Here is a 21,185-nt window from a genome sequence, read left to right as displayed (position 1 = left end):
CTAAAAACCATCAAATTTTATTCAACTTTGCTGTTGTGTAAAGGGATGTAAACCCTGAAAAATGGAGCTCCTGGAGTCTTGTGTGAACTTTGGCAACACATAAGAGCCAGACAGAGGCAGCTGGGGTAAACTGTCCTATCCCCACTGACCTTAAGTGAGATAAAACATTTTAAGCCTAGTAAGAGAATGGTCACAAAATTGAAAAGACTAACTGTGAAAGTAATTGTTTCATTTGCATGGTTTACTGCATGTAACACCTCATTTGTGTTCATTATCTAACCCCTTTTTCAATGCACACCTTAGCAAAAAAAGTACTGTTCCTAAGTAGGGACAATACCAAATCCTGACTATAATTTAGTATCACTGCCCACTTGCACAGTTAAGAGTTGCAAGCGAATGCATTAACTTTGAGCCAACAGCTTACACTGTGCAGCTGTTCATGCATTACACAAATGCTGGCTTTTTCTCTAAGAGCATGGCCTTCCCATTAAGCAGGAGTTGTAAGCATGTGGTTATGCAGGGAAATCTCAGTGCCCTAGAACTGATAACCTTTTTATATAAGACTAGGTAGAACTGTGTCATGAAGAACTCTTACTGCTTGCCTCTGGAAGATGACTACCAGAAGTACAATAAGTGTTACACCATCTGGGAAATACTACTCTTCACTGATAATATCAGTTAAGCTTTTTTATTTTCTTGTGTGAATTACAGCTCACGTTTCATGGAATCAATCTTTCTTAATCAGGATTCACTCTTCCTGTCCTTAAACGCACTTCCACGTACCTTGTAGCATGGAGGCATTTTTGTTAGTGTGCAGAAATCAGAGCTTTTGAACGTACCACGACTTCATTTGTCCAGGCACAGATACCTCCCAAAGATGCATGTAGAGTGAATAAAATGGCACATACTGTGTGGTTTGAACTAGTTCCTGAATACTTTTACAGATGGAACATTCAGAAGGAACAGTAATGCAAATAGGGGCTCTTTCTCAAGGCATAAGCCATCTTACGGTACGTACTAATTTCACTCTTGTTTTAAAGTCACAAATGTATTCTGCTAGAATTTGGTGAAAGTTGGTCATTGCTGGTGATAGTTAAAGAGTAAGTGGGTCATTATATTGTTAATTTTTTGTATTATTGTAGCTTTCTTGTGCATTCACAGTCTAAAAAAAACCCTGCTTTTAAATAGCACTAGAAGTTAATTTTAATTTAGGCCTGTTTTAAATTTTCATGAACTCTGTCATTGGGTCAAAGAGATAGCAGATATTCATCCCCTTAAACAATTCTTCAAAGATTTTGCAAGTAACAACCATTGAATGCCTCGGTCACAGCAAAGAGAAAGACTTGAAAATTTACACAAGCTAAAACTCCATGGAAAACAAAACAAAAAAAAAAAAATCAGTGTATTAGTTCCTGACTCCATAGCACCTAATTTAAAAAAAAAAAAGTTGACTGAAAGTTATAATGAAGAATTACATAACATAGTTGATTCACATGCCACACACACAATCTCTGAGAATTTTCTCAAGTAAATAATAGCTTATTTAAAGCTGCATTTGAGAAACTCCTTTTAATTTTATGTGACTCTAACCCCCTCTGTTGTGCATCTGATCTCATTACAGTTGGATTTCTTTAACCATAGGCCTCTAACTGAAAATGCTGACTTGTTCACATCTTGTTTTTTCAGACTATGTTAAGCCAAGATGAAATGCTGAATGACAGCAGATTTTTAACACCTACCTTTGAAGACTGGAGATGATGTTTCAAGGTGACCAAGAACGCTAATAATACCTCATGCCTATCCAGAGAGGTGGCCAGGAGAAGCTTGATGCTGTGGTACAGAAAAGCTTTACCTCTTTTCTGCCAACAAGACTTGTCACATAGCATTTAATATTGTCAATGCAGCAACGCATTACAGGTAACTCTCCTCGGTGCTGTTCTCCACATTACATAATGTGAAATAGGTGTTGAGAGAGAAGTGGTATTCAAATCCAGAGTCTGGAAAGCCAAGACTGGCACCATGTTCTACCCTTTAATTCAGTCATCTTTTACATGGTATGTTTATGTACTGTTCTATGAAAGATCTTTTGTAAATTTTTATTTTTATAATTAGCTTGTAATGCAGAAATCATTCATGTTCTGTTGTGCCACGTGGACTAATCAGAGCCACCTAGAAATTCAGATGGATGCTGGTGAGTGCAGCAGTAATGGCTCACTAACTACTACTGCAGTCTTGCCAGAGGCTGTTTCCCATAAAAGGATTTTAATCTCTCATCCCTTCCATTAGCACAGGTCCTGCCCTCTTTTTCTCTCAGTGCAGTGTAGAATGGGAAGAATGGAACATAATACTATCCATCAAGCTCCTGCTTTTATCAGGAGGACGACAATAAAGATAGGTAAAGATGTGTGAACATGCTAACTCAAAAATATGCTGAACAACTTACAGCAGGAAATGTAACTTTGAGACTCCCAGAAAAACTGATCAATTCAAAAGCAGGTGCTTCACTTAAAGGGATTTTTTTTTTTTAATTGTGTGATTTTTACACGTGCACTAAGATATTCATGATCAAGGAGCAATCACAACACAACTATTGTAAAACGTAACTTTAAGAGCGGTGTTTACCATGCTCTGTTGAGTAAGTGCAACAGAATTTCCAGCATGATCATTGTTTGGTTTTAAATGACAGTTAAGTAGAACCATTGAATGGGCTCTTTCTGTACACAGCCATTTTGTCTAAAATGGCTAGGACTGGTGCACATGTGCAAGCATCAGGATGCTCATAAGCCTTCTGAACAGTCAAAGTGCTTCAGACAAAGTTTTCCGAGCTCCGTGCCTGGCTGGTCTGAAACCTAGTACAGGCTCTCAGGAGAACAAAGATGGTAATAAGCCTATTTTCCTTCCGTAGTTACACCTAATTAAAGATATGGCTGCAAACAGCCCTGAGGACTGGAGATGGCAGTAGAAACACTTCTATAATGTTTTCATGAGAACTGGTGATGTTGTAAACAATATTGCTGTTCACTTTCAGTTCTCCCTTCCTGCTACAGATAGATTTTCATAGAATACTTTATTTAGCAATAGGAGACAAACGTTACTGCTCTGTGATGTATAAAATGTGACTAAGGAGCACCATACAAGTACCATAATAAAATAAATATTTGTTTCTTTACAACACCTGACAAAATAGATCTGTTGCTATTCTACTGAGCTAGGACTGCAGCACTGTAACAGAGGGAAGTATGGCCTCTCACTACTTAACTCAAGGGGCTGTTCGGGGGTGAAAGTGTCTCTGTTACACAGCAGTAATTACTTGCGGCATCTGTTGACGTATGCCTCTCATGTATTAATAAGGTATTAACAAGATATCTTAGTAATTAGGGAAATGCCAGAAAAGAAATCTGCTCAATTGTAAAGAAAAGACTTCATAAGTATATGGATGGTTTGCATTACCCTCACCTTGCTGGCTCCAGGGTGTTGGTTTACATGCTAATACAGCCTGAGGACAGGTCACTCCCAGCCACAAGTCTCCCAGATAAAGGAGAAATCTCAGGTACTGCCCAGAGGAAGCAGCACAGGGCTCTTCGAGAGCTATCAGTGGCACTTTTTAAAGGTGACCTAGTCCTCACTCCATGAGCCCCTCATGACAGACCCTGCACTGTATGGTCAGATTTTAGAAGCTAAACACATTACTTTATTGTCCAAAATGGTAAAACCAAGGCAAATTTTTTTCCCAGTCACTGAACAATGAAATGATAATGGAAAATCCAAAGGAATGAGAAGTCAGTCTACACATCAGCAAACTAAAAATGCTTAATAAAAGGTATTAAACATACCGGTCAAGTATGTCTTCCATCTGGCAATGCAATCAACACTAGTGACCAGATCACGTACTACAGCCATTTGAAATACTTTGTCAGGTTAATTAGCCAGCAGACTTATTACAGCACTACTAATAGGATAAGCTGCTCCAACAGAGACAGCCTTAATATCACTGGGGTATTTCAAGCAGATTTTCAGATTTCTTTTGATGATGTATTTATAACTCAGCGTGGTGTTGGCTGTGAATAGTCAATCTACAAAATTACTGATTTTTAAAATGTATATATATTAAGAAATCCTAATTAGCATAACACTGGCATAAATGCTTATTTTTTGACTGTTATGAATAAATTCTGGATGTTCCTCTATCTCTTGCTGACTGTGGAATGATTCTAACACGTGTGGTTGATCTCTCATCAGGGACAGAATCACAGTCTGAATCCTTGCATCTGTCTTTGCATTATTGCTACAAATGTAACTGAAGAAGTACAAAACCCGTATGTCAGTTTTTAACTAGTAGATTCTTTCCGTCTTGCTTTAGATGAATAAAAACATTTAGTAAACATATTCATTAGCATCTGAAGAAGCAAGTCTTCTGTCTAAGGGATTTGGCAGACCCTAAAACAAATGTAGTATAAACTACTTTCTGTAAATGAACATGCAGTACTGCAGGCACCGAAGACTGACAATTAAGTGCTATATGGTAAAAAATGCTAAGATGAGACATTAGCTGAATATAACATCAACTTAGCGTGGCTTACAATAGAAAGTAAGAAGCCATGTTTTCTTGTAAGCAAAGGAAATTTCTGAACCACCAAAAGAGCAAGCACTATACTTAGAGAATGGCATTCAAATAATGTAACATCACTGGATATTTATGTCTGTATATGCAGCCCAGAATTTCCATAAACAGTTGGCAGCGATTGTTTAGCTAAGGCTGTTAGAAGACAGCATGAAGTTATGTAATCCTCCCAAATAAATTTCACACTACTGAGAATTTCTGTTACAATAATAAGTAATTTGCATGTTACCCAAATTCTGCTCACTTTTACAATATCATACTGGGAGTTCTTTCTTAGTCCCTGGTGAAGGGCTGTAAAACAGCATTTAAAAAAAAAAAAAAAGGACAAAAAAAAAGACTGTTCTTTGTACTGTTCTTCCGCAGGATTTGCTACATGACTTACCTATAAAGCACAGCCAAATAATCCTAGTCCAGTTTTATAGTCCTCTCCCAAACACCATACCTATGTTAACAAGTGGTTTTCTCTCTCCTGCCTCTCCGATTACACTTAATGTTTTTTTTTTTTTTCTCAGAATTAACACTAACTTCTTAAGTTAGCATGAAGTTACTTCCACACAATTCAAGATTATCTCTCAACTTCTTAGTATTAAAACATGCCAAGGTAATTATGAAGTTATAAACCACAGAAATTACATTAAGCAGTTAAAACACACACACACAAAAATACTGCACAGTTACTACCAGTTGTTCCTGTAGGAAAATATGCAGTACTTACAAAAAGGTATCAGATGACATCAGCGTTAATAAGAAAATGTACTGCTCTTGGGATATCCAAGTTTGTCCAGGTTGGGCTGACACGCAAACTGAATCATAGGTGGTGGCCCACACATGAGAATGAGTGTCTCACTGCCAGGAGAAGGGAGGTGGGTTTTAATCATGTCTGCAGTGATGAAGCCAGAACTGTACTTCCAATCTGAAACAAAGAAATTAAACTATTAATTTGAACCTCTGTACAGTCTGAAGCCTTTTTAAACTGCCTATGCCGTACTCACAAAGTAGCTGAAGAATAAGCAAAGTTACTCTACTATCACTGCAAGCCAAGAGAATGTTAAATCTCTCACTGAGGTCAAACCGAGTGGTCCCCTTCGATAGGGCCGACAAGCACGTGGGTAACAAGGATCTCGGTGATAAGACATGAAAGTCTGTGAATAAATGATAGACGTAAAAGAAATTAGACAGCAGGTAGGACTAAGCAGGAAGAGTAAATGAGCTTTTCCAGTGAAGAGAGGTCACCCAAGGGCAGTTGTGCAGGAAAAGTTATTGAGACCTGTGCCATCCAACACATTAAAAAGAAAACCTGGAAAAGAGATCGAGTGGTGAGGTGATGAGGTTTGACGATGACAAAAGTTCTGCCATGTAGTTAAGTGATAAGAGGGAAACAAAAAAAAAAGAGGAAAGAAATGCTAAATGATACCAAGCAGTGATATTATTAAATGCATCTGCCATTTAAAAAGTGAGCCAAGTAGGAAAAATAATCCTGCCTTCACATATAAAAATATGTGCTTTAAGCTTATTTATCAAGAGTAAGATTATGAAAGCAGCAGCAGTGAAAAGGCATATTAAAATGTTACGTATCAGGAAAGGAAAAGGAAATGCCATGTCAAAGTAAAAATACAGTTTGCCTGCATCTTGACTACTGCTGTTCAGTTCTGATCTGCTCCACTCAAAAAGGGACACAGCAGAGCTGGAAAAGGTTGAGAGAACAAGGATGAGCAAAAGTTTATCATCACTGCTATGCAGGGCAGATCAGAAATCTTCAGTATAGATGAGATGGGGCAGCAGGGGTGATTGATAGATGTCTGTAAAAATTAGTAACATGAAGACAGCTGGTAGGCACCTTGTCACACTCTCTTCCAACACAAGAATGAAGAGGCAATTGCAAACCAGAGGAAGTCATTCTTCACACAAAATTGCTAATCCTATGGAACCACTAACAGACTGTCAAAAAGCTCACAGGGGCTCCAAAGGAGACACAGTAAGTCCATACAAAAGTAGTCCACTGAGGGTTACTGTATCTGTAGAAACACATTTGGCTCAGAAACTAGAAAGATTAAAGACTGGAAGAGTATCAAGGCCTCCCGATTACTCTTCTCTGGCCATCTACTCGTGGCTATTGCTGACAACAGGTACAGAACTTTGATCTGACTCAGTTTGGCTCTTATGTCTCTTAAATAAAAGCTCAGATCACTTACAACATCCACAAACAGGAATACCCAAGTTTCAAAGGAGATTTAGTAGAGTTCAACCAATTTCTAATTCAGTGCTACATCAGCCTACAGTTGATACCTTAATCTATATACATGGCAGCTCTGTTTTCCCAGAATCTAACCTGGAGCTGCTGCAAAACAAAGATATGCATGTACTGTTTACAGGTATTAAGCAATTTAATGCCAACAAAATGCTAACATAACGCGATTTGGGAGATAGCCCAAAACAGAGCTGCAACTTTTGCTGAAACGTCCCCAAAACCGGCACATCCTGAAATACATCAAAAGGTCCTCCGAGTAACATGTCCAACCCAACAGAAGTTAATTTAATATTAGTTCACACTTTCTAAGGCCCACCTGGTTTAGATCACTTTTCAAAACTGGAGTTGTGGTAAGACTTGTTTCTGAGGGGTTGGGAGTGTCTTTGTTGTTTAGAAGTGTAAGAAAAGACAACTTGATATTATACTAATGGCCCCTTGAACAAGACTGAAACTCTGATTGCTGTACAGCAACAAGCAAAGGCATTTCCAGTATGTACCAGTAGCCTACCTTGTGGAGGTCTGTCCAGTGTATACCAAAGCATGAACTGATCGGGATGCCTCTTAGCAATGTCTTCTAGCTCACCTCTCAGTAATATATCTTTTTCTGTCTGCAAAGTGAGACCACGGTTTAGCTCCAAACCATCTCAAGATGCCCTCTAATGTGGGCTCGTCTGGCATTCAACAAGCAAAATGCAATGACAACTCATTCAAACCAAGAAAGTGATCCCCCCTGCCCCGCCCTTACATGATAATTATTATCATTACAGGCTTCTGTAAATTCAGATTAAGAACAACAAACTATGAGACTTAATAGCCACCTAAACACTGTCTTAAAGGTGGCAATTTGAACAACTTTTTAATCCAGGCTAGAATCACAACTAGCTAGATTTTTAGCTAGCTTAGCTAATTTAGATAGCTCTGACCCTGGAAAATATGGCCTTGTACCAGTATGGTGAAGGGAAACTGTGGAAAGAGATTCACAGAAAAAAATCCTGTTTCCTTGAAATCAGTGGAAGAGTAAAATGAGTAGAGGGATCTGGATCTGTTCACACTATTTATCCCCTAATACAGGAATTAGGGAGTACAAGTGAAACTATGAGAAGCCATCTTCAAAACAAAGAAAAGATCACGGGGACTATGACAGAACCAAAAAAGTATTTATAAAGGGCCTTATGAATTTTTTTATTCAGTTTCTCCTCCTTAAATCGTTTTAACCCAAGACAAAATACTAAGTGCTTTACATAATAACCATTTCCTGCTCTTCCCTATACTGATACTTTTTAAATGTGCTATCTCAGATAACATTTTCTTATAAATGGCTGGGTGAAATTACAAACCCAAGGACACTGGAAGAGTATGAAACATGTAGAGCAGTATTTTGTCCAGGGGTCAATGTTCCATCAGTTTAAAAAGCTCAGGGGCCAGCAAAAAAAGTAGGCCATTAAAGAAAGACAAACAGATGAGTCAGTATACTCACCTGATTAGCAAAAAGAAGGTAACATTTTGTGGAGTCCTTTGGATCATCTGTGATGCGGCGAATCAGCTGCAACATAGGAGTTATTCCTGTTAAAAAACAAAGTGGTTTAAAAAAAATGGGTATTTCTTGCTACAGCTGCAGTTTCAATACTAATGCTGCCTTCCTTCAGCCTTCAGTGGCAGCTTAGTTTGCAGAGGGATACATACCTCTGAATTTCTAATCCATGCCACATTCAGAGGTTGGGGGTTTCTATTCTTACAAATCATTTCAAAACAAAAACAAAACCACAATACCTGTATCTGAGGCGTTCCTCTTCAGCATTCTCTTTCACATACAGTAATTTTACCCACAAGACATTCTCCTAAAATATTTGTCATTGAGACTGAAGCTCAGAGAGATGAAGTAACTTCTCTGAGGTCACACAGTAAATCAAGATTAAAACTCTGAAGTTGCGCCAAGCACTGAGCTCAAGCTCAAGCCACTGGAAAGCCTCAGTGTTGCCAAACACTCATGAAAAGAAACAGAGGTGTAAGTGCTTTGCTACTGAAGTACAGTGTTTGATACTCCTCACACGCATCCATAAAGACATCTTCATTCCCTAGACATTCCGTATGAGGAGAATAGTTTTACCTGTTCCTCCAGCTATCATCCCAAGATGCTTTGCAAACTTTTTCTCTGCTTCGGACTTCTTATGAGGCTTGATAAGAAAGGTACCTAGAAGAAATATTCAAAACGTATAGGTACATTAACTCCCAAACATAGACACAGATTCCATGGGAGTAAATTACTATAGCCTACCAATTAATTAGGACAGATCTTCTAGAAATGCTAAATGGACTGAGCACAGTGAGTAGAAACCTCTGTCTCTGTAAACTCCAATCCTAGTTTGAACAACTGTTTTACTCCTTCCCTGCTACCCAGCATTGTTTATAATAAACTCAAGGATTCCCACATCACTGCCTAGAACACAACTCGGCAACTGTGCATGTTAGTGGTAGCTAAAGGTAACTACAGCCCCGACTACAGAGAAGCAGGATTCTTAGGCCATCTTCATCATCCTCACTTGCACCATGGATCTAGCCTTTTGTCTGTGTCCACCAGCATCAAGCAGGAACACCTGCAAAGATTAGAATCAGGAATGCTGGAGTCTTGCATACTTTTATCAAGTACTTATAATTTTTTAATTCATTTCCAGTTAATGAGATCCCCATGACACTGGCAGTCAGCTAGGTGAGTATCTTCTAGTATCCCGTGATCAGAAGACCTTGCCGATTTCTGCTCTGCACCTGGGTATAGTATTGCTTCAGAACTATCACAAAACCAGACAGTTTGTAACTGAATTACTCCCGAAGGACCAAGCCAAATGAAAAGCCCATAAAAAGTATTCTGTACGAAAAGCATTTGACGTATTCCCATCTTAAGAGATCTGTAACTAGTAACAAGCTTTCCTAGCTACTACTCTTCATAGCAGCCAAAGCAGAGTAGAAAGGAATGTTTGTAAAACATGCATCACTCCTCTGAGATGTAACAGCTTCATCAGTATATTACTTATCACAAAAGGTCGTGATCCAGAGAAGCACCGAGCACTTACCCCCTTAAAGCTAGAGTTAAGTGCACAGTCCCTCTCAGTCAAGATCAGTGCAACATCTTTCACTTGCATCTTGAAAGAGGATTACTTCGCTGCACTTATTTCATCCCAGTCAACTCAGACCCGGTTTAATCATGAAATGGAGCTGGCTCTCAGTCAGCAGGTTATTCAGTAACAACGCTGAGATTCTCAGAGGGCATTTTAGGCCACAACCTCCCTTGTTCAAGAAGCATCTGGAACATCTCCCTCCTCATGTATAGCTGAGGTATTATTTCCAGTGCAGCCTTCTCAGTAATATAATCCGATGGCAATTTTTTCAGATTTAATATTATGGTCCCAGGAGTGAGACAATAAGCAGCTGTTCATCACACAAAGTAAACAGAAAGTACTCTTTCCCATCATATCAACTCTGATGGGCTCTTGGCCAAAAGCAGGAAAGGTAGATTTGCTCTTTTCCACTTTTTAAAAAGATTCTCTATCAAGTTGAAAAGTTTTATAAAACACCTCTGAAAAAAAACAACAGAAGTTCCTCCTTTTTGCTCTCCCACCTTCATGTCACTGTACCTTCCCCCTTGTAGACAAGGAGCCCATTTGGCCCTCTGAAATCAATAATATCTCCAATCTTCATGTCATCTAGGTACTGGGACATCTTCCCACCTTCTGGAAACTTGGGATTCACGTTTTTGTGATAGACCTGTAAGAACAGTAATTTGTATTATATCAACCACTAGCTTTCCTGCAGACAATATTACGAACTGTAGAATACAATATTGCAGGTCTAAAATTTAGCATCTGAGAAAGAGAGACAATTCTTTGCTGTCAGTTATCTGTTGTGCCTTGCAACAGGAAGCAGCCAAAATAAGTAAAATGCTCTGTCATGCACATGTTCCTGTGCTCTCTGCAAGCAGCCAGGCTAACAAGAATAGGTGGGAGGCAGATTACGTACTGGTGCCCTGATTTCACTATCGCTCCAGCAAGGACCTTATGTCACCCCATTTTTGTAATCATTCCTTCTGAAAATTGCATTGCTGCATCTTTTCTTTTTAAGACTTTCAGAGACTTCAGCCACACAATAGCTTTTTCACCTTTCAAAGCACATAATAAGTATTAGGTAGGTAATAACCGTTCACCATACTTGCAACATGAAGAACAGAGCACACAAAAAAAGCCCGGATTTTTGCCTAAGGACAAACTCTATCATAGAAAAGGATTAGAAAATCCAGAAGTCCTGTAATCAAATCATCCCGCATACCCAAGCTTAAAGGGTTTCCCTTGTTCAGGTATACCGTTTTCTTAATCAATAAACACATTAGCAACAACTTCTGATGCTTACAGACATATAAGTGCAATCTCTTTAGTGTCACCAAAAATAGCAGTTCTTATTAACTTGTTCTCTACGTACAGCTATTAGCAGCAAGTATTAGTAGCAGCACAGGCATCCTGAGGGAGAGTGATCGTTATTTGTGCATTGCTAAATAAAAGGTACTGGGGAAGCTCCTGCAGAACTGCCAAAGTGATTCCCTTCTCCATCCACCTTACCTCTGCTACCTCTCAGTGATACACAGCAGATACACAAGATACAACTTACTACTCAGGTAATGTGAAACCAGTTGTTTGCCATGCAGTCATCCTATCTGAAGGAAGATGAATCAAAATAATGTCTGCCATTTCACTAATGAAGTACCTTCCTTCCTTCCACTTAGCAATTTATCTATATTAAAGGAAACCAAAATTTACCTTTATAATTAAATCAACATAACCTTTTGTCTCATCACTGGAAACCGGGGTATAGGCTCGAATCACCAGATTACCATCAATTTTTGCAGAAAGGTAAACATGTTGGCCTAGGGAAAAAGAATGACAATCTCATTGTTTGCTTTTTCATCCCATTTCAAACTTTTCTGGAGGACAAGACAAGAGAGAGAAGCAGGTATTGTAACGTGTTAAACAAAAGCAATGACAGAGAAAATCTTTACCATATAAATGCTGTATAAAACATCTACTCTCTCTTCTTTTTTCAGCAAGAGTTTCTGGAGCATGGGGTAGCTAAGGCGGGGCGGTATGTTACAGAATCAAGGATAAGATGCTAGGAAAGTAGGAAATTTATAGTAAAATAGTGATACAGAAATTTTGTTGCTCATTCTGAAGTGCTCTCTGTTATTTTGGATTTTGCTGTTCTCATGTTCATTAATGAAGTGAATGTAAGGATGCACCGGTTGGAAAGAAAGAAGTATTACATTTTAATAGCAGCAATCTCTCAGAGCAAACTTCCCAGAGATCCTGCACCAAGACATCGAGAACAAAGCCTTGGGCCATAGTCCTTCTCCATAACTCCTGCCTCCGTAATGCTGTGGCTTCCACAGCACTGGGCACTGCTGTCCAGGGAGAGCTCTGCCCACTCTGATGCTCCAAGAGGCAGACTCTAGAAGAGTCTGGTTCTGCTGATGAAAAGAACTCAAACTCCTTCCCAAGAGCAGTCTCCTCAGCCAGACAGCACTAATCTAGAGAGTTGTATAAAAAAACCAAAAAGCAGGGACGGTACTGGTAGAAAACATTTCATTTTTAGCAAAACACTCACAGTAAAAAGCAGAAGGCAGAAATCTCCCAGGAGGTAATCTGGCCTGTGCAGTTTCAGGATCTTATTCCTAAATTCTTAAGAATAAAGTTTGGATAAGCACAAGCACTTCAGGGCACATCTCAATTCACTTATCATTTGTCTAGTTAATGTGGACAGTTCAATTACAAGTCCCCCATACAAGCCGGAAAAGAATTTGGAGAATGACTGCTGCCCTTGACAGGCAGCATGCAAGAAGAACGTGCTCACACCATGGAATGGGAAAGACCCTGACACTAACCAGACAGCAAAGGAAACTGCAAAACACAGTACAGCAGAAACAGGTCTACATCTGCCACATCTGCAGATCAGAAAGGGAGACCATCCCCTGCATAGATTACCCTTAATTCAAGGGCCAAGGTTCAATGCCATCAGTTTTGCAGGGTACAGGAAAGACGGCTGTGCCAATCCTAGCTTGAAATGAACGCTGTGCTACAGAGAGCTAGACAAAGTTGTATGCATCTGTATGTAATCAAAGGTAATTGCATGCACAGACAAGGCTCTGAATATTGCAGCATCTTCTATATACAGTAGTTGTATTTTCACCTTCGTTCTGCACAGAATAGTTACAAGTTTCCCTGACAGAAGACTTGTGCTCTCTCTCATCTACAAGTGTGACTGTATTCATCAAAGCATGAGGGCAGCAGACAATAAAAGAGAGGTCACCGGATGGAAGTAGAATGCGAATAAGAAATATGACAAAGCTTTAACAGATACCATTCTGCTTGTATCCTGACCGGTGGGGAATTTCAGACTCAGTTCACTGTTCTTGTTCTAAACTACACCACACACTTTAAGACAAGCAGAACAAAGCACACAGAAAAGATAAGAAATACAACCCTTCGGGAAATCTGACATTTCTCTCTGACACAGCAGCATTCAGATGCAGCTTTTAACTCCTTGCTTTTCTGAGCATTAAATTCCCAAACAGTCAGAAGTCCAAGTACTCTGAGTACAGTTATAAATCCTAAAAACAGAAATACATGTAATGAAGTGTTTTCAGTACTTACCTACAGGTAATCCTAATACATGATCTGGCGAAGGTAGTCCAAACCGGAATTTCTTAGTATCATGACTGATTTCCTAAAAAAACAGACAATATGAGAATGAGGTCAACATCACCTCTGCTTTGAATGCGAAACTATACTCAACATGATATGCTTTAGTAAGCTTGTTCTTTGTTAGCATGCAAGCCAAATGCTAGGAAGGGAAGCAGAAAGGACTTTGAAAAATAAAGTTTAAACAGATCAGAAGTTTTAGAACCAAAGTCTTTTCCTCTTTAATTCCACAAGGAGCGACTTTTGCATGTCTGCACAATCCCTACACCACCTTTATGTAGGGAAAAACTGGAAATGCTCCATTGCCCAAGGCCAGTGAGCACATTTCATAATTTGTGGCCAAAGATCGGGCAAGACACAACGTGCAGAAGCACAGGCTGTTGGGGTTACTTCTCACCGATGCACATGGGACAAAAATCAAAGGAGAAACACAGCTCTAAACGGAGATTTAAGCACACGAAGAAACGAGTCCACCCTTCACTTGGAACAACCGTGGCACCGCAGCTAGGGAAACTCTGCCGCGTGGCTGCGGGATTCACAGCCGCCCCCCGAGAGCTCTGTGCACTTCTCCGGCCCCGAAGCCCGGGGCGGCCCACGACCAACCGCCCCTCAGCCTCCCCCCGCCCGGGCCAACGGACCAACCGCCCCTCGGCCTCCCCCGCCCGGGCCAACGGACCAACCGCCCCTCGGCCTCCCCCGCCCGGGCCGATGGGCAGCACAAGGGGCCGGCACGACACCACTCAGAGCCGGGACGAGGGAGGGGGTTCAGGCGCGAGAGGCCGCCCCGGGCGCTCGGTCACCTCTTTGTCCACCAGCCGCAGCGCGTATTTAGCCAGTGGGTCCTGCAAGGTGACGGGGCCGCTCGCCCTCCGCCCCGTCCCTCTGAGCAGCAGCAGCAGCAGGGCGGATACAGCCACCGCGGCCAGGGCGATCGCCACAGGGGCGTCCTGCGAGGAGAAGGGCAGGAGGTCAGGGGACGAGCCCGCCACACGCGCACCCGGCCCCACGGGGGTCCCTCCCGGCCCCTCACCACAAGCGCCTCCATGGCGGCCGCGCGCGCAGCTCCCCAGCGAGCAGCCAGCGCTCCCCCGCGCCCTCTGCCCTCGCGCCACAGCTGCCCCGCCCCGCCCCCGCCGGCGAGCGGCCCGGCCCCCCCGGAGCTCCGCTACCCCGGGGATCCCGCCTCCCGGTGCCCAGCCACCGCCCACGCGTGGGGCGAGGCGGAGGCTGCGTCTGGGGCACAGAATCACTAAGGTTGGAAAGGACCTTCGCGATCATCAAGTCCAACCATTAACCCAGCGCCACCATGTTCCCTAAACCATGTCCTGAAGCGCCACATCCACACGTTTTTTGAACACTTCCAGAGATGGCGACTCCACCACCTCCCTGGGCAGCCTGTTCCAATGCCTGACCACCCTCTCAGTGAAGAAATTTTTCCTAATATCCAATCTAAACCTCCCCTGGCGCAACTTGAGGCCATTTCCTCTTGTCCTATCACTAGTTACTTGGGAGAAGAGACCAGCGCCCTCGTTGCCACAATCCCCTTTCAGGTAGCTGTAGAGAGCGATAAGGTCTCCCCTCAGCCTCCTCTTGTCCAGACTAAACAATCCCAGTTCCCTCAGCCGCTCCTCATAAGACTTGTGCTCCAGCCCCCTCACCAGCTTTGTTGCCCTTCTCTGGACACACTCCAGCACCTCAATGTCCTTCTTGTAGTGAGGGGCCCAAAACTGAACACAGGATTCAAGGTGCAGCCTCACCAGTGCCGAGTACAGGGGCACAATCACTTCCCTACTCCTGCTGGCCACACTATTGCTGATACAGGCCAGGACGCTGTTGGCCTTCTTGGCCACCTGGGCACACTGCCGGCTCATGTTCAGCCAGCTGTCAACCAGCCTGTCAACCCCAGGTCCCTTTCCGCCAGGCAGCTCTCCAGCCACTCCTCCCCAAGCCTGTACCATTGCATGGGGTTGTTGTGGCCAAAGTGCAGGACCCTGCACTTGGCCTTATTAAACCTCATACAGTTGATCTCGGCCCATCAATCCAGCCTGTCCAGATCCCTCTGCAGAGCCCTCCTACCCTCCAGCAGATCAACACTCCCACCCAACTTGGTGTCATCTGCCAACTCAGACGGAGCACTCGATTCCCTCATCCCGGTCATCAATAAAGATATTGAACAAGACCGACCCCAGAACCGAGCCCTGGGGAACACCGCCTGTGACCGGCCGCCAGCCGGATTTAATGCCGTTCACCACGACTCTCTGGGCTCGGCCACCCAGCGAAGAGTACACCTGTCTAAGCCATGAGCCGCCAGTTTCTCCAGGAGAATGCTGTGGGAGACGCTGTCAAAGGCTTTACTGAAGTCCAGGCAGACAACATCCACAGCCTTTCCCTCATCCACTTAGGCGGGTCACCTGGTCATAGGAGATCAGGTTGGTCAAGCAGGACCTGCCTTTCATGAACCCGTGCTGGCTGGGCATCCGCGCAGGAGGCGCTTAACGCCTGCTCGAAACCCCGCTCCTCTCGCAACCCAGGCGGAAACGGGTTACCCTCGGAAACGAGGTCCCGATTGAAGTGTCCATTTCGCAAAGCTAAGGCATAGTTGAGGAACACTTGGCGGTTCATCAGCATTTCACGCGTCCTGCACGCAAGATCTCACGGACAGAGAGGACTGCGGGGCCGTTTTGGACAGCAGGTCCCGCTCCCCAGAGGGGAGCCCGCTGCAGGCCGCTGCAAGCATCCTGACCCACTTCGCACGAAACAGCGGGACAGAAACCGCCACAAAATCCAGTTTCCCAGGGTGGACGCTCCCCAGCTACAGTCCTTTTTCCTCCCCTGCATTTTCGTACCTCAACTCTCATTGCCTTCATGTTCAGTTGCCGAAACCAGTGATGCGGCAGTTGCAGTCCAGTCCCAGTTTGCCACAGTCTGCCCCATAAAATAACCAAGTTCAAGTCCTCCAGGCAGAAATAGCACACAATCTTATAATCTAACAAGACAAAGTTCACAGGTAAAGACGGCATCTTTCATTTTCACGCACAAACATCCTCCCTCAAGCCTGCAATAGGTACAATCCTAACGAAAGGCCGTTAAGGCTGCTCCGACATCACAGGTAGAGGCTGCGTCACAATGCCGGCGCACCCAGCAAGGGGCTTTGCGTCGGGCCTTTCTCTGCCGGCGGCAGGTACGGCCGCAGTCTGTGCTGCGAACTACCGGCCAGCCACCAATTAACTGGGGAAAGAGCCGGGGAGGGAAGCCGGCCTTCAGCTAGTGTGACTCGGGGAATAGAAACGATTTCCAAATTCCTTCCCTGCCCTCTGGGCCAAAATTTTACTTTGTGACAAGCAGCACTAACAAAGTATTTAGTATCTACAGGCTCCAAGTTGCTTTAAAAAACAAAACACAAAAAAAATAAACTAAAGACATCATTATTCCCTCTACAGACGGTAGGACAGGAGCACACAGGTGGTGACAGACACAAAAGTCAATTAAAAGAAAATACAAGACTTTGAAGTCCTAGCCCATGCCACAAGGTTCAAAATAGTTTGTTTAAAATAACAGCATGCCCATATCACACAGACAACGTCTTCGTCAGGAGGAGGAAATAACCTGATCCAGCCTATGGGGAAGGAAGGAATGCCAGGAATAATGCCAGTGTGCCAAGCTGTAGATGGCGATACAAGGAGGAGATAATAAATCTGATTTTTTTTTTTTTTTGAATGCTTGTATTTTATGCGACTTTTAAAAAGACTGAAAGAAAAAATACATTCAGTCTCCTGTGCTACTGAAGTACTGACTATGGAAGACCAAAGAATTAATACCCCGCCATACTTCTTTTTATTTTTTTTTTGTTAATAGCTTTCCCTCACCTGACTTCAGAAGTAAAGGAACCACTACCAAAATGCTACATATTACAGCTCCATTCCCAAAGTAAATTAACTCCTTGCATTAATGTCATACACAGCCATTGTCCCCAGAGTATTGTTAACAGAGCACAGGACCTCCAGGCTCTGACCCATTCTCCATGATTAAAGAAGCTAGATTCTCCCACTGAGGTGTGGTGACTTCTTATGTTCTGACAATACGGTAATGGTCCAGCTTGCAACATTTTCAGATTTTGCTTTCCTCAATGATCTACCATATATCCATGTGGCCAAAGGCTCGAAACTCAAGGAGAATAAAGCAGAACAAAAATAATAAACAAGAAACATTCAGATCTCTCAGTCAGAATATATCCTGAAGGATAAATAGGAACAAGTGAAGGATACATAGGAGTTATCCTATTTTCTTTTAATTTTCAAGACAGGACTTTCTGTCTCCTTTACTATGACTAATAATTGCACAGCTATGCAATTACCAGTGGTTCCTTGAATTGCACTGTTGATAGGAATCGTTAATCTTCCTTCAAGAACAGGACTCTTCCTTGCCTTTAGTAAGGGAAAGGCAAGTAAGGGGTTTTGTAGAGCTTGAGAAACATTTAGAGGTATTTCTTGTTTTCTCTATTAACTATTCCTAATGCTACTTCAATTTTTTTCTGATTATTTTTTCTTTTGAGCCAAAGGCAGAGTTTTGGTGTATATAAAACTCACTTTTTTTTTTTTCTTTGAAGTACCAAGCCTAATTCTTTCCTCTTCTTAACTTGTCTGACACAGACAAAACATCCACAGTTCCTCTGGCATTACTGCTCAATTTACTCTTTTGAAAACATGCAAAGAACCAAGTCTAGTCACTTCATATGAAGAAATAACAGTCTCTCTGTGCATCCAATACACGACAGTAAATGGATTCCTAAATGAGGAGAAAACTTCCCTTGTGCCACTTGTCCTCAAAAAATATAAAGGAAAAAAGGCAAGGGGAAAAGAGAAGATCACATGAGAATATAGTTCTACAGTAGCACCTAAATACTGTGATTGTCAGATACTTTTCAGCAAGCCCACTATGGAAAGAGAGAGAGTCAGGAAATACATGGCGTGCATACCCCCAGCCAGGGTACATCTAAGGAAGATAAGATGCTTCTGCAGCGTCACTCCTCTGGCTTCATTGGGGAGGTCATGGAAGCACAAGCAACCAAGAACAGTACGATGCAGTAAGTCACTATGCTGTCCTAGGCTGGAAAAGGAGGAGATGGCAAAGTAAAAGTAGTATGAACCAAGAATTGACAGAGTCAGAGATCAACAATGCTTTTAACATCTTTTCTATCTATACAGCCAGAACCTAGATTTCAGACAACTGCCTCCTCTTCTGTACTATTGCCAGGCATGCTTTAACAATGGACATAATGCTTTCTATTTTCTGAGGAAGATCTTCCCTTTCCAACAGAATTACAAAAATGTTCTAACAACCCCTCCTGCAAAGGCTACTTAGGTGCATCCTTGGCAATGTAGCTGGACTCCCAGCATGCATGCCCATGCACACACACGGAGCAGGACTACCAGGGCTAAGCAGGAAGACTTATGGTCACACATGCTTGTGTTAACCGAAGGTCAGAACAAGGTGTTTTGGGGCATAGACTTTTATTCTAAATGTTCAGCACAGTGCCAATGAACAATGCAATGATCCTTCATTTGCTTCCATGTAACGTTACAAAGATGATCTTTTTACTTACCTGCCAACAGAAGAAGGTTTATATCCAGATTTTAAGCATGCGGGAAACCTGAGCCTACACCTCAGTACTCAGGTAGGCTATCAGTAGCCTACCTTTTGACTGCAGGGTTCAGGAAAGCCTCGTATAACTGTTAAGAATTAAAGTGGACTTCATATAAATTATGTAAAAACTAAAATACAATTCCATTACATGAACTCCATTGAAAGTATTTTTTTATTTTTATTTTTTTTAATCAGATCTCATCTGCATCACAAAAGAGTTGACATTATTGCTTGGATGGTGACAGCTTACAATAGACTAAAAATATACAACACACAAAAGCAAAACTAGACTACTTGTAAAACCATACTAGGAGAAACACCAAAGGTGAACATCATACAGTCAAGCAAAAAGTAAGTACCCTAACAATCAAATCAAATACAAATAATTTAAGGTAGCATCCTTAATATATGAAATGAACTGTTTAAAAGCTTTATCAATTTATCAGTATATAACCATCACATTCAACAGGGCTAGTACAGCTGATACCTGTGGTTCTCCCACTCCCCCTTTTTTTTTTTCCTTCTGAACACACCTACTGATATTCTTGTATTAGATTAATAAGCATATAAAAACTTTACAGGTATTTTAAGTCAACTTGTTCCTGTTAAGCAAAACAGAATCTCAACCAAGTGATTAGATGCATGTGGTCCCAGCCTAATTAAACTGATAGTGTTAGCTAATAGCAACTTCCACCATAAATGAACAATAACAGACTTCCATAATGAAAAATTGCAAAGGATATTTTCCCTCTATTGCTTTCTGAAGATCTCTTCAAAGAGCTTATCAAAGATAGAACAAGCATACTCTATCAATAACGTAATACAACAGTGCCTTACACTTAATCTGAATTTGTTCATAGTCCTTCCACCATGAAGTATTTTCAAAGTTTTAGAAAAAGTTCATGTTCCAGATTATTTTGTGAGCTTTTGCCTAAAACTTTACAATGGAGAGAAGAAATCAATGAAAAACATTTATTGTGTTCACTTGGGAACAAAGGTAGAGAGATCTTTTTTTTCCCCGGCTACAGATTAAAATTATATCCATAAAATAATCAGAAGTTCTAAACTAATATTATCAAAATGTAGGGTTACTGGCACCAAATGCATGTGTGGGAAAACACATTGCTAAAGATTTTTGCCATTAATATCAACAGAAACAAAATGAGTTATCTTGCTTCCTTTCTAGTTATTTTCCAGACCATTGAGTCAAAGAAGGATTATACTTGTGTTACCTATTGTACTATCGTACTGATCTAGTTTCTGAACACTAAGACTGTGCACAGACCAGTCTGCAAAGCTAACTGGAGTCTCTCATCACAATTTCTCCTGTAAACAGCCATTAGGGCATTAAACAAACTGCTGTTTACAAGTAAATGTGCTCAGTTTGCAGCATATGGATTACACAGTACCTCTTTAATTATATGCTTAGATTAATTAGGATAGCTGTCAGTTCTTGCATGGTGCCAAAGGCCCTTGGCCTGTAACACCTGTCTTTTCAAACACTTGTATCTGTTTAAACAACACGCAATTTGTTGAAACAGGAACTGTATTAAAAATATCCTTTTCCCAGCGATTGGATTGATTCACACCACTAGTGACTAGACAAAGTTCTTCCGCTCCTCAGTGATGCGCTACTGCCACTGCCTCGGTCCCCTCAGACCCAGAGGTAACACTCTTGTTGGAAAGATGACTGACTGCCCCCTCAGTTGTTTTACGCTTGCACTTATTTCATCTCATTTCCACAGTACTTTTATGCTCTCCAGTACTATATTCAAGGACATGCTTGCCATATGGTACATGGTGGCTTATTTTCCCTCTCTTTCCTTCTAATATAGTTTAAAAGTGCCAGAAGCCTGCAAGTAACTTGTGTCTGCCCCAAGCACATGTAAAGCCAAAGTCTCAATTCAGGTAAGTCAGCAGTAAATTCACCAGGATA

At 41.8% G+C, this 21,185-nt stretch overlaps 2 protein-coding genes across 2 annotated transcripts in view; one reads left to right on the top strand and one right to left on the bottom strand.

Moving 5' to 3' along the window:
* The window catches only part of PPFIBP2 (PPFIA binding protein 2), a gene marked incomplete at its 3' end in the record, with an annotated part of 89,726 nt that extends 87,968 nt beyond the window's left edge, over positions 1-1,758 (top strand). Inside the window, exons 27-28 of the mRNA XM_082000656.1 lie at positions 945-1,010; positions 1,687-1,758. Of these exons, the coding sequence (XP_081856782.1) occupies positions 945-1,010; positions 1,687-1,758 (138 nt within the window). The remainder of the gene's footprint in view (positions 1-944; positions 1,011-1,686) is intronic.
* A 2,418-nt stretch (positions 1,759-4,176) lies between these two features.
* LOC309405420 (NADH-cytochrome b5 reductase 2) lies at positions 4,177-21,048 on the bottom strand (the record flags this gene model as incomplete). Its single annotated transcript, XM_082000190.1, has 11 exons — positions 4,177-5,534; positions 7,378-7,477; positions 8,347-8,432; positions 8,977-9,060; positions 10,499-10,628; positions 11,672-11,778; positions 13,559-13,631; positions 14,407-14,553; positions 16,067-16,244; positions 18,631-18,707; positions 20,998-21,048. The coding sequence occupies 11 exons, from the start codon at positions 21,046-21,048 to the stop codon at positions 5,362-5,364; spliced, it is 1,206 nt and encodes a 401-aa protein (XP_081856316.1). The 3' UTR covers positions 4,177-5,361.
* Positions 21,049-21,185: the final 137 nt, after the last annotated feature.

The sequence above is a fragment of the Phaethon aethereus genome, assembly GCF_964289735.1.
Source record: "Phaethon aethereus genome assembly, chromosome: 5".
Classification (NCBI taxonomy): Eukaryota; Metazoa; Chordata; class Aves; order Phaethontiformes; family Phaethontidae; genus Phaethon; species Phaethon aethereus.
Note: the sequence above shows the minus strand (reverse complement) of the source record. Positions and strands in the feature narration are given on the sequence as shown.